The sequence below is a fragment of the Sorex araneus genome, chromosome 1 (assembly GCF_027595985.1).
Source record: "Sorex araneus isolate mSorAra2 chromosome 1, mSorAra2.pri, whole genome shotgun sequence".
Lineage (NCBI taxonomy): Eukaryota > Metazoa > Chordata > Mammalia > Eulipotyphla > Soricidae > Sorex > Sorex araneus.
This window is the reverse complement of record NC_073302.1, coordinates 421,270,097-421,283,451: the sequence shown is the minus strand read 5'-3', so window position 1 is coordinate 421,283,451 and position 13,355 is coordinate 421,270,097. Positions and strand designations below refer to the sequence as shown.

Here is a 13,355-nt window from a genome sequence, read left to right as displayed (position 1 = left end):
TGAAACATCCTTATGGATTGTCACTATCACTGTCATCCTGTTGCTCTTCGATTTGCTTGAGTGGGCACAGTAATGTCTCCATTGTGAGACTTGCTGTTACTGTTTTTGGCATATCGATTATGCCACTGGGAGCTTGCCAGGCTCTGCCGTCTGGGTGGGGATACTCTCGTAGCTTGCAGGCTCTCGGAGAGGGATGGAGGAATCAAACCCGGGACCCCGGGTCAGCTGCGTGCAAGGCAAATGCCCCACCCACTTCGCTATTGCTCCAGTCCATCCTTACAGATTAAGTAAAAAAAGAATTTAAATAAAAAAGAAAGACAATTATTATTTTTTTTGGTTTTTTTTTTTTTGCTTTTTGGGTCACACCCGGCGATGCACAGGGGTTACTCTGGCTCTGCACTCAGAATCACCCCTGGCGGTGCTCAGGGGACCATATGGGATGCTGGGATTCGAACCTGGGTCGCTCGCATGCAAGGCAAACGCCTACCCGCTGTGCTATCACTCCAGTCCCAAAAAAGAAAGACAATTATTTACCTAAAACATGTCATCAATATTAAAAGGTGAATAAATTTTTTCCATGTCACCTAGATCTATCTAGCCACATAAAAATAAAAGATTAAAGTTGCATTTAAGAAACAGTTCTCAGAGCAAATCAGGCTTTTAATATATTTAAATTGTGCTGGTTTTAAATGAATTACTATTTTTTTTATTGAATCACCGTGAGGTACAGTTACAAAAGCTTTCATGATTGGACTTTCAGTCATACAATGATGGACACCCATCCCTCTACCAGTGTACATTTTCTACCACCAATGTCCCCCTGCCTTTAATGCAGATAACTTCCTTCTTATTCTCTCTCTCCTTCAGGGCATTGTGGTTTTCAATACAGATATTGAGAGACCGTCATGTTTCATCCTTTATCTACCTTCAGCACACATCTCACATCCTGCGCGATCCCTCCAACCATCATTGACTTAGTGATCCATTCTCTATCCCAGCCACCTTCTCCTCCAGCTCATGAGGCAGGTTTTCAGCCATGGAGCAATCTTCATGGCCCTTGTCTCTACTGTCTTTCAGTGTTAGTCTCATATTTTGTAGTTTTATATCCCACAAATGGGTATAGTCATTCTATGTCTATCTATTTCTAACTCATTTCACTTAGCATGATACTCTGGGTCATCTCTTCATGTTCATCCATTTTATAAGCAAATTTCATGACTTTATCTTTCCTAACAGCTGCATAGTATTCCATTGTGTAGATGTACCAAAGTTTCTTTAGCCAGTCATCTGTTCTTGGCCACTCAAGTTGTTTCCAGATTCTGACTATTGTGAACATTGCTATAATGAACATACAGGTGCAGGTGTCATTTCTACTGTGCCTTTTTGCACCCTAGGGATATAGTCCCAGAAGTAGTGGTAATGCTGGGTCATATGGAAGCTCGATATCTATAGTATTGAGAAATGCCCATATTGTTTTCCAGAAACTGGACCAGTGGGCATTCCCACCAACAATGAAAGAGAGTCCCTTTATCCCCATATCCAAGTCACTCTGGTTGTTCTTTTTCTTTTTGATGTATGTCAGTGTCTGTGGTGTAAGATGAAGTCTCATTGTTTTGATTTTCATATCCCTGATGAATAGCGATGTGAAGCTTTATTTCATGTGCCTTATGGCTATTTGTATTTCTTTTTCTTTTGTGGAAGTTTCTGTTCATTTCTTCTGCCAATTTTTTGATAGAGTTCAAGGTTTATTCTACCAGTGTCTTTGTTTTATATCTCCTGGATATTAACATCTATCTTATGGGTATTGGGTAAATAATTTTTCCCATTCTGTGGGCTGTTTCTTTATTTTTGTCACCATTTATATTGAGGTGAATAAGCTTCTTATTTTAATGTACTCCCATTTGTTATTTTTTCCAAATGCTTGGTCAGTGGTATTTCATCCTTAATGATGCCTTTTGCTTCAATGTCATGGAGGGTTCTGCCTACATTTTCCTCCATGTACCTTATGGATTCAGGTCCAATATCGATGTCTTTAATCCACTTTTATCTGACTTTTGTGCCTGGCATGAGATAGAGATCTAAGTTCATTTTTTTTGCATGTAGCTGTCCAGTTTTCCCACCAACACTTGCTCCACTTCACATTTCTTGCTCCTTTATCAAAGATTACGTGATCATATATTTGAATTTGTATTAGGATATTCAGCTCTATTTCGTTGGTCTATGAGTCTGTTTCTGTTTCAATACCATGATGTTTTAATTGCTACTGCTTTGTTTGAATTTGGGGAAGGTGATGCCACTCATCTTTTTTTCCCCAAGGATTGCTTTAGCAATTCATGGGGGTTTATTGTTCCACATGAACTTCAGGAGTACTTTGTCTGTTTCTTTTCTTTCTTTTTTTTTTTTAATTTTATTGAATCACCATGTGGAGGGTTACATAGTTCTCAGGATTATGTCGGTTATACAATTCTCAAACACCCTTCCCTTCACCAGTGCCCATCCTCCATCACCAACCCCCCCAGTATACCTGCCGCCCCCTCCCACCTCCCCAGTCCCCACCCTTGTACTTGATAAGTTTCACTTCGTTTATGCCTTATCTCGATTACATTCCATGTTTCAACACACAACTCACTACCGTTGTTGGGGTTTCCCCCAAAATAGAAAAGCAGTCCTATTGCCAAGGAGGCATTTGATAGTTCTCCACTACTAAGAATATAGAGATATTAAGTCCCGCTGTTTGTTACATAACTTTTCTTTTTCCCCCTTGCCCCGTGCCACCGAGTTCACGCCTGTTTAGTAATCGCCACGCTGCCTGACAAGGGAAAAAAAAAACGAAAAGGATGGTTATTTCCCGTCATCAGCAGACGTGGGGCTCTGGCTTAGTTGATAGACTAGTAGAGTGTCTGCAAGCAGTTTCTGGAACCGAAGGTCTTGTGCTGGTATCGGCTCCGGCTCGAGATTCCACCAGCGTCCCACTGTTCCATGTACATAATTTTTCCCCTTATATCCCATTCCCACGCCACCAGGTCTGTTTGCTTAATGGACATCACACTGTAGTTGACGACACGCCGAGTTTCTTCCCGAGAAAGAAGAAAATTTCTTCTCAGCTGGCATGGGGATATAGCTTAGTTTAGTCTAGAGAGATGGCTACCGTTTTGATTGCCTTCAATATTTCAGCAACAGACTTACTATTCTTGTTAGGATCTCCCACAAAAGTCCGACCCATTAAAAGCGAACCATTACATATTGCTGATGCTAAGATGCCATTAGGTTGCGCGGCCGCAGCAGCGGCCGCGCGGTTTTGGGTTTCTGTATAAAGTCCAGGGAAAGTACAACCAGAAATAACATCACTACAAACTTTTACCCTTTTATGGTGCTCATAAGATGGAGAAGTCCTGCGCTGTGTTCAGGAGGGAGGAGTTGAGAGAGAGAGACAGGTTAAAAGAATTGGGGGCTGCCCGGTTCCCACTGTTTCAGCGCACCGTGGGGTCTCTGGTCCCATGCCGGAATTAGTTCAGTGGGCTGCCTGGAGTCCAAGGGCGCTCTCTTGGGCTCTTCCATCATGCTCGCTCCGCAGCCGGATCCAAAGGACTTTGTCTGTTTCTTTGAAGAAGGTCAAAGGTACCTTATAGAGACTGCATTAAATCTGTATAGTGCTTTGGGGAGTATGGCCATTTTGATAATGTTGGTCTTCCCTATCCATCAGCAGGGGATATATTTCCATTTCCTACTGTCCTGTCTTATTTCTTGAAGTAGTGTTTTGTAATTTTCTTTGTATAGTCCTTCACCTCTTTAGTTAAGCTGATTACAAAGTACTCAATTTTCTAAGGCACTATTGTGAATGGGATTGTTTTTTAAATATCTCTTTCTTCTTTTTCATTATTTGTATATAGGAAAGGCATGGACTTTTGCGTGTTGATTTTGTAGCCTGGCACTTTACAAACCTATTGTTTCTAGGAGTTTTTTGGTAGAGGCTTCAGGATTTTCTAAGTATAGTATCATGTCATCCACAAATAGCTTGACCTCTTGCTTACCTAATTGGATACCTTTGATAAAAATGAACTATTAATGAATAACAAATGCTGTAACTGTGTTCTTTCAGGAGTCCGGACTATCCAAATGGATGGCAAATCAATTATCTCCTCTAGGTTCATTACCAGGATGGCTAATAATTCTGATATCTTGTTTGCTGGTCACATCTTTAACAGAAGTAGCCAGCAATCCAGCAACAATTACTCTTCTTCTCCCAATTCTAGCCCCATTGGTGAGTATCTCATTGATATATTTATATTCTTCATTAATAGTGACTCATTCTCAAATGTGTTCTCATAAGTGATATATATTTGTATTAATGTTTTTTATTTATTTATTTATTTATTTTATTGAATCACCATGTGGAAAGTTACAAAGTTCTCAGGCTTATGTCTTAGTTATATAATGCTCAAACACCTGTCCTTTCACCAGTGCCCATATTCCACCACCAAAAACCCCAGTATACTTCCCACCCCCCACCCCCTACCCCCGCCTGTGTAACTGATAAACTTCACCCCATTTTCTCTTTACCTTGATTAAATTCCATATTTCAACACAAAACTCACTATTGTTGTGGAGTTTCCTCCCCCCAAAATAGCCCTACTGACAATGAAACATTCGATAATTAGTTTTCCATTGCTGAGAATGAAGAGATATGAAGTCATGCGGCCACGGTAGCGGCCGTGTGGTTTAGGATTTTTGTATTTTATTATTTTAGTAATTAAGTCCAGGGAGATTTATGTTAGAAATTGCATAATTTCCCTTCCTGGGGCAGTATGGGGCAATGGCTTAGTTCACAGCCTAGAGACATGGCTGCAAGCAGTTTCTGGGACCAAAAGTAGTCTAGTTGGCCTCCGGATTGTGGTCAATCAGCAGCAAAACAGCCGCACCAAAGTGTGGCTGCCCGGGTCGAGTCTCGGCGGAGCACGCACCGGTATAGGCCCTGGCCCGAGACTCTATTAATGCTTTTTATTGGGTGGGGGTTACTTCAATTTAGAACTTTTTCATTCTTTTATTTATTTTTGAATTTTTATTTATTTTAATGAATCACTGTGAGATACAGTTAAAGACTTCCAAACTTTTATGATTATGTTTCAGTCATACATTGATTGAGTACCCATCCCTCCACCCGTGCCCATTCTCTACCACCAATGTTCCCAGTATCTCTCCTGCCACCCCCCTCCCATCAACACCTCCCCACCCCTGGCCTCTGTGGCAGACACATTCCCTTTCACTGTCTCTCTCCTTTGGGGTGTTATGGTTTGCAATCCAGGTACTAAGTGGCTATCATGTTTGGTCCATAGTCTACTTGGAGGGTTTCCAAGCAAACTCTCCAAGCATTGTTTACTTAGTGGTTCCTGTAAAAGGAACCAGCTACCTTTTCCCTCAGCATGTGAGGCCATCTTCCAAGCTGTGGAGCGATCCTCCTGGCCCTTATCTCTACTATCCTAGAATTTTTACTTCCCTACTAAAGTATCACATTTTTTGTATGTGGGGTGGAGGCTCCCCAACAGTTCTCAGGGGTTCCTGATGTCACTCCTGGTCAGATTCAGTCGATCAATGGTTTGATGTTCAGGTTCAGTGGCTTGATGTTCAGGCCAGCAATGATGTACTGCTCAAGCCAGTGATAATGAAGTCCCCAGGTTAATCTTGGTGGGTGGTGCTTGGTGTATACCAGGAACACCTAGAGAACCGGGGGTGGGGGGGCGCTGTTGCAAAAGTGTAAGGGGGTTAGGTATGTGGCATTGAAGTTCAAACTCAGGTCATTGTGCGTGTAAGGCATGTGCTTCTGACCACTGAGTGACCTCCCTGACCTTAAGCAGCATATTATTAAATGATCAGCTTACCTTTATTCTTCCCATAATTTTCATTCAGAGATAAATGGAGGATCAGTCTAGGTATTTTCCAAACTTAAAGCTTTGGGATTCGTTGTTTCCTAGCAACTTTAGTATTTAGATCTCCATCACTGACTTTTTGACACCTGTTACTCCAGATGATTCTGAATTTCTGAAAAGTGCTTCCTATATGTGATTTGTAGGTAAATGAAAATCTAAGTTTATACTTTAGACAGCAGCTTAACCATCTTGGTCTTGGTTTTCTACCACCAAGAGAAGGATTGTAAAGAGATAACTAAAGGAGCAGGAATGGGCAGGGCATTTGCCGTGCACGAGGCCAAGCCTGCTTTGGTCCCTTCAGTCCACCAGTGAGGAGGCAGGAGGAAGCACTTCTCTGTGTGGCTCCCAAACAAACAATCCCTCCCCAAATAAACCCAAATGAAGAGATAACTAAAAATCACATTTGCAAGGTCAGAGAAAGTCTGTTACTGATTTCTTCTTCTCCCTTCCCAGTTTGCAATTAATTATAAGTAACAAATTTAAGTTAAAAAATTGGGGCCAAATAAGTTTGATGAAAGGAAAGCATTGTAAATTCAGAAGGGTTGCCCTTTTGGAATTTTCTGCTACCAACTGAACAGGCATACTTTGATATTCTGCTTCAAATCAGAATGGAAATATAAAGAGTTTATATTGGTCAACTATCATTCTAGGGTTTTTTCTGATTTTTTTTTGGTGTGGGTCACACCCAGCAATGCTTAGGGGTTACTCTTGGTTCTGTACTCAGGAATTACTACTGGCATTGCTCAACGGTCCATATGGGATGCTGGGGATCAAACCTGGGTCAGGCAAGGCAAACACCCTACCCACCATACTATTTCTCTAGCACCTTCTCCTGATTTTTATTCCACAACAGGGAACAGTTAAAAAATTTGTGATGATTTTAAAATATCAATAAATCTTCCCTAGAAATATACTTAAGCAAGTTTTTAATTATACATGACAGTGCTAGTCAAGCTAGTGGTATGATGAGAAGTTTTAGAATTGGGAAGAATGTGAAACCCTCCCTGTGTTCCATTGCTTGCCTGCAATGTTTATGAACATGTTACTTTGCCAAATTTTAATCTCAGTTTCTTCATCTGTTACTTGGACTTATGGTAGTCATGTCATAAGGTCATTGTGAAAAGAACAGAATTATATGTAGTATATTAAAATTTGTATGTAGGCTATATATATACAGACATATAACACACACCTATATATGAGAGTATCGTGCCCACACGGCAGAGCCTGGCAAGCTACCTGTGGCATATTGGATATGCCAAAAACAGTAACAATAAGTCTCACAATGAGAGACGTTACTGGTGCCCACTCGAACAAATCGATGAGCAACGGGATGACAGTACAGCACATATATATGTATTTATATACATATTAAACATACGATAGCACCTAACACTAAATTTTAAAATAATTGTTTTTATTTAGCTTATTGAAGTATCACTGTATCATTGTCATCCCATTGATCATCGATTTGCTCAAGCAGGTCCAGTAATGTCTCCATTCATCCAAGCCCTGAGATTTCAGCAGCCTCTCTTTACTCATTCTTCACTAATGGTGCCACATTGGAGGTTCTTCGGGGTCAGAGGAATGAGACCCATCATTTTTGCTTTATTTGGCATATGAATAAACCACAGGGAGCTTGCCAGGCTCTTCCCAGGGCAGGCAGTAAACTCTTGGTAGCTTGCCAGGTTCTCCAAGAGGGAGAACTAGACTATCAGATGTCCAAGCTTCCACAAACCAAGCTTCTGGGAGCTTGGTGTTACAGTCTCTGGATGTTGGTCATTGATGAGATTACATGGCGCCAGGGGCAGTTTCTGGTTGTGACTGCCTAGCTACTGGAAAATGGGGAATCTGGGTGGAAGAGGCCCAGTCCTGATCCAAGCAGCCTTCGAGATCTTGGCCCCGGCTCCCGCACACCTGGGTTCCTCTGCCGATTCCTTCATGTGTGAGGCTTGTCTGAGAATATGGAGAGTGGCCTTGAGCATCGCTGTGGCTGGATTCCGGAGGTCTTCCTTATCTAGCTTATTGAAGTAAATGAAGTAAATGACCATTTTCTAACTTAACTGAATGTTAAACAATTAGCTGTAACCATGTAAAATGCAACAACAGAAAGATATTTCTGAAAAATATTCAAGTTAGATTTTATGTGTGTCTATAATTTTACTGTTTTACATTTATATCTACTTATTGAAAGGTTTAATTTAGTGACTTCACTCATTTTGAGGTGTGGCGACTATATCAAAGTTTTACTTAGACTTTTTTTTATCTTTTCCAATAGGCTGAAGCTATTAAAATGAATCCTCTGTATATTTTAATACCTTCTACTCTCTGTACTTCATTTTCATTCCTCTTACCAGTTTCAAATCCACCCAACGCAATTGTGTTTTCTTATGGCCATCTAAAAGTCATTGACATGGTAAGTTGGCTAAAAGAATGCTACCAGGTTCAATGTAGACATTTTTGTGATGTCTTGGGTAATCTTTCTTTTTATGAACTAATTGCCAGGAAAATGATGAATTTATTTCTGCTCTTGTTGGTGATTACATGAATGGTCAGAGAATTGTTTTTAAGAGTTATGGCATAAGCAAATGTGTCATTAGAATTTAAAGTCACAAATACAAAGCTATTTAATGCATTGGTAATGTTACCAATTAGAACTTGCTCAATATAATGGATAAAATTTAGATATTCCAGGTGTGAATCTAAATTTACTTATGCAAAAGGAAAAAATATGTATAAATGAAATACAATGATCAAAACAGTACTGTAGGCTTTCCTAGTAGGATTTATTTGCAATTGATATTTGTTTTAAATAATATATTGGTCTGAGTCTAACTGATTAAAAGCCTTCTTTTATTCTACTCAATAGTACTCAATATTTCCAACCACTTGACTTGAAAGTACAAAGAAGTGATAGTGAACATTTCATGTGATAAAATATGCTTATTTTTGCCAAATGTGAAAGTTCAGGACTGGTTTCAAAATATAGTCTTTCCCATTCTTAATCTTCAACTTCTATACCAAATCTAACTAGTATATCACCAAAGTGAAATCAGTGAACTTATTAAGAAAATGGTTTTAGTAAGTTCCAGACATTTTTTACACAGATTACTATTCCTATCCTCTATAATAGAAGAATTATTGGAAATGTCTTTATGAGGAAGTTATTTAATATACAGTTAACATAAAAAAAAGAAAATGATCTAAGAATAGAAATTTGAGCTGAGCAATAGTACGCAGTTAGGGTATTTGCTCAGCAGGCAGCCAACCAGTGTTTCATCTCCAACTTCCCATTTGGTCCCCTGAGTACCATAGGCATGCAGAGTCAGGAGTAAGTCCTGAGTACCATCAGGGATGACCCCCAAACCAAAAATAAATGAATGAATTAATTAAAATAAACAATGTTCTTTGTGTATGAATCAAAATACAACCCCTCCCCACATAGGGTTATAGAATAAATAAGTTACTTGAGTGCACAGATAAGATGAGCACTATAGTAGTTATCACAAGGTATCCTCTTTTGTCTTTTTTCAGGGTGGACACACCCAGAAGTACTCAGGACTTACTCCTAGCTCTTCACTCAGGAATCACTCTTGGGAGGCTCAGGGGACTATTTAAGATTCCTGGGATCAAGTCTGGTCAACTGGGTGCAAGGCAAACACCCCACCCGCTGTACTATCATATCACTCCGGCCACAGTCTACACTGTCCCTTTTTGTCTCATTACAAAAAAATGAAGAGATACATAAGCATGCTCTATAAATAGCTACTGGTGAATATTTGAGGTTTTGAGAGCCATATAGTCCTTGTCACAAGCTACTCAACTCTGTGATTGTACCATGAAAACAGCCAACAGCGAAATGTAAGCAAATAGGCAAGGCTGTGGTCTCATGAAATTTTATTTAAAATCATATCTTAAGTAAATGTTTGTCAACCTCCATTTTAGTGAAAGAATAAAATTTTGAGATTATTTATTGGATACCAGAAACATGGTTTAATCACTATGAAAATGGGAACTCTAATAATTGGAACTCTAGGTGGCATTATTAAATTTTAATATGAAACCACTGAAGAGAAGTTAATAAAAATATTAAGTTAATAGAAAGGAGACTATACTTATCCTATCATGAACCATGACCACGGAAATAGACAACCACAAAACTCAACTTTTGATTTAAAATGAAAAATCATTTTTAAAGTAGATTTTTCTCTAATTGCTATCTCTGGAGCGATAACACAGTGGGTAGGGCATTTGCCTTGCACGCGTCTGACCCGGATTCGATTCCTTTATCCCTCTCAGAGAGCCCAGCAAGCTACCAAGAGTATCCTGCCAGCATGGCAGAGCTTGGCAAGCTACCCGTGGCATATTCGATATGCCAAAAACAGTAACAAGAAGTCTCACAATGGAGACGTTACTGGTGCCCGCTGGAGCAAATCTATAAACAAAGGGAGGACACTGCTACAGTGTTACAGTGGGATGACTTCAGCATATTACTAAGAGGAACCCCTCTGAAAAACTCCAACTAAATAAACCTTTTGTAGGGACAGATGATCTTTTTGATATTAATAGAAGAACTACTTCTTTTTTAATTCATCAACATATGCTAATTATTTAGTATGCATATAAATCTGATACATGCCTTTTGAAACAATATCCTAATTCTCCTTTAGGTTTTGGACACTTCTTTTAACTGACATCTATTCTTTTTACTGTTCAAGGTTAAAGCTGGAATTGGTGTAAATATTATAGGTGTTGCTGTCGTGATGCTTGGCATGTTCACCTGGATTTCATCCATATTTGACCTCCACACTTACCCATCTTGGGCCCTTCCAATTATCAATGGAACTATGCCTTGAGAAGTGCAAATGTTCTGACTAACCTATAGGGAGTTCTTAAAGCCATTGAGACTTCATTGCAAAATTGGACTCTGGCAAACTGATGACACGCTTAAATCAGATGATACAACTGCTGCAGTTCCAGAGAAAAACTAAAATCTGCCATCAGAGCTGAATCTACACATGCTTCAAGACTCAGAGAGTATCTACCTGTTTTCAACAACATGTCCGCATGAAATTGGACTATATTCATCCTGCGCCATCACGGAATAATTTGTAACATGACCTCCAGAGGTATTCAGTAATTTGCTTCATGGTATAGTTGTGGTTCCATGACATGTTTTAAATGGAAAAATGATCACGTTAGAAACTTCCTGTGAAGTTAGATATGGGGTAGAGGGGTTTCTGGAGAGGAAATAGAGTATTTGTGTAAATAATTCATCCAGCCGTAAAGCAATTTTCTAAAATATTGAAGCTGTAGTCATCTGCTGTGGCAAAAGAAAAGGTTAACCTAAAAGGAAAACCTATCACCCGCATCCCACGGCCACCACCATGCGAACTCATCCTTTTACCTAGATCTATACATTTATAACCAAATCTCAGGAGAGAAGCAAGCCAACCCGCTAAAATTCATGGGCACGCCAGTATCCCAGCTGAGAAATCTGAGGCACTGAAGAAGGTGGTGGTGGTGGAGAGACTGGCAAGTCCCTGCCAGCAGGTACATCCAAACACTGCTGCTGCCACCATGTCAATGGCCCAACTTCATTTTTTCACTATTAATTTCTGTAGAAACTGACAAAAATTCCATCCAACAGTTTTTCAGGCTGAGAACCTGAATTATGAAGCAAATCTTGGTCTTTCCACTCTTCGATTGATAATGATTTTAATATTTTTTATGATCTTGATCCTTACTTACAGGTTAATTTAAAATCTTTGTAACTTTAATTCAATGTCAGTTTAGGATTGGATCTTGTCTAGATAAGAGTAGCAATTTCATTCAATTTCATTAAGTGCCTTTTGCTCTCTGTTCGTGCAAGTTCAACTGACGTGTGTCCTTCACTAATCACCAAAGACTGCTCATGTCAACATTTCTAGAACTCAGACTTACTTCCCTCTATACTGTTTTCACCATAATTAATTTCCAAAGACTTGCTCTTTGCTTGTTAATCTGGGAGGTAAGAAAGTATAATTTCATGCAATAAAACTAACAAAATGTCTTAGCAAAAATTGGTAAAAAGAACATTATGGTCTACTAGTTGAGCCTTGGCATTTTGTCTGTCCTGCCTATTCTGACATGCAAAAGGTTTTTACTAGATAGATATGCTATTATGTCCATGCTGTGGCTAATATTTGATGAAGAAATCTTTATGCTAATAATTCTGCTTCGATGTGTTATACTGGTTTAGTTAGTAAATATTATCTTTGCTTGACTATATGGTTCTTGCTAGAGTAAATATTTTTATTTTTAGCCAGAGGAAGATTGTACAACCAATGAAAGAATAAATCCAAACTGCATCAGTTTTATGATGCTAACAATATAAAATGGAAAAAGACTTAAAAATGTAATTCCAATGCAATACTAGCCTTATGATTTTCAAATGAAACATCTTTATCAAATTAAAGTTTTACTAGGATTTTAGAATGAAATATTTTTTAAATGGAATTTTCCACTGTAGAAGCAAGGCCACACTATTTCAGAAATTAACATTAAACACATCATGTAACTATATTAGAAAATAAAATATTTCTTTCAAACATAGGAATCCTCATCTTTCATTTTTTTACTTTTTTATTTTAATGTAGATAAAAGTCACAACAATTGATGTAATTCTAGAATTGAAACTGATTATATAATAAAGCTCCAATATTAAAATCAATACATATAAAAATAATCCATTTTTAGGTGCAAACGTCTGCTCACAGCACTGTTAAATCCTTGTCTAGGAACTTTTTATGTTACCTGTTGCTAGTTGATACTCTGTGTTACTGTTTTTGTTTGTTGGGTTTGGTTGGCTTCTATGTTACTTTCCCATCTAATTTGGTGGACTCTTACTGGAATTTCAGTATTGAGGAATTAGGAGGTTTAGAATCTATGGTCTGGGATAATGGATTGCTTAGGGCTTTTAAATTACAAGGGCACCGGGAAGGCTGCCCATCCTGCCTCTGAGAAGACCCCAGAGTTCTTGTCTGGGCAGCAGAAGGAAAATAATACAAGATTTAAAAAGAAAGCAAAAGTGGTTTTCTTGGGCAGAAAAAAATGGTATAGCAAGAAGGGTGTTTGCCTTGCAACTCGATAGCAATTTCCAGCACCATGTATAGTCTCTGGAATCCCACCTGGTACAGAGCTAGGAGCAAACCCTGGAGCACCACCAGGTGTGGCACCAAAACAAACAGGCAAACAAAGCAGTTTCCTTAGCAATACTACAATAGTATAGATAGGGGGGTCCTAGGGGAAGACCTTTATGCGGCCAAATTATTTAAAATATTTCATGACATGACATACATTGTATGTGAACTGGAGCCATAGAACAGCGGGTAGGGCATTTGCCTTGCTCGCAGCTGACCCAGGTTCAATTCTTCCATCCCTCTCTGAGAG

General features: G+C 39.1%; 1 protein-coding gene across 1 annotated transcript in view; it reads left to right on the top strand.

The window, feature by feature from the left end:
• The window catches only part of SLC13A1 (solute carrier family 13 member 1), a 73,857-nt gene extending 63,077 nt beyond the window's left edge, over positions 1 to 10,780 (top strand). The window contains exons 14-16 of the mRNA XM_055129057.1: positions 4,100 to 4,261; positions 8,203 to 8,340; positions 10,643 to 10,780. Coding sequence (XP_054985032.1) covers positions 4,100 to 4,261; positions 8,203 to 8,340; positions 10,643 to 10,780 — 438 coding nt within the window. The remainder of the gene's footprint in view (positions 1 to 4,099; positions 4,262 to 8,202; positions 8,341 to 10,642) is intronic.
• The last annotated feature ends 2,575 nt before the right edge of the window (positions 10,781 to 13,355 follow it).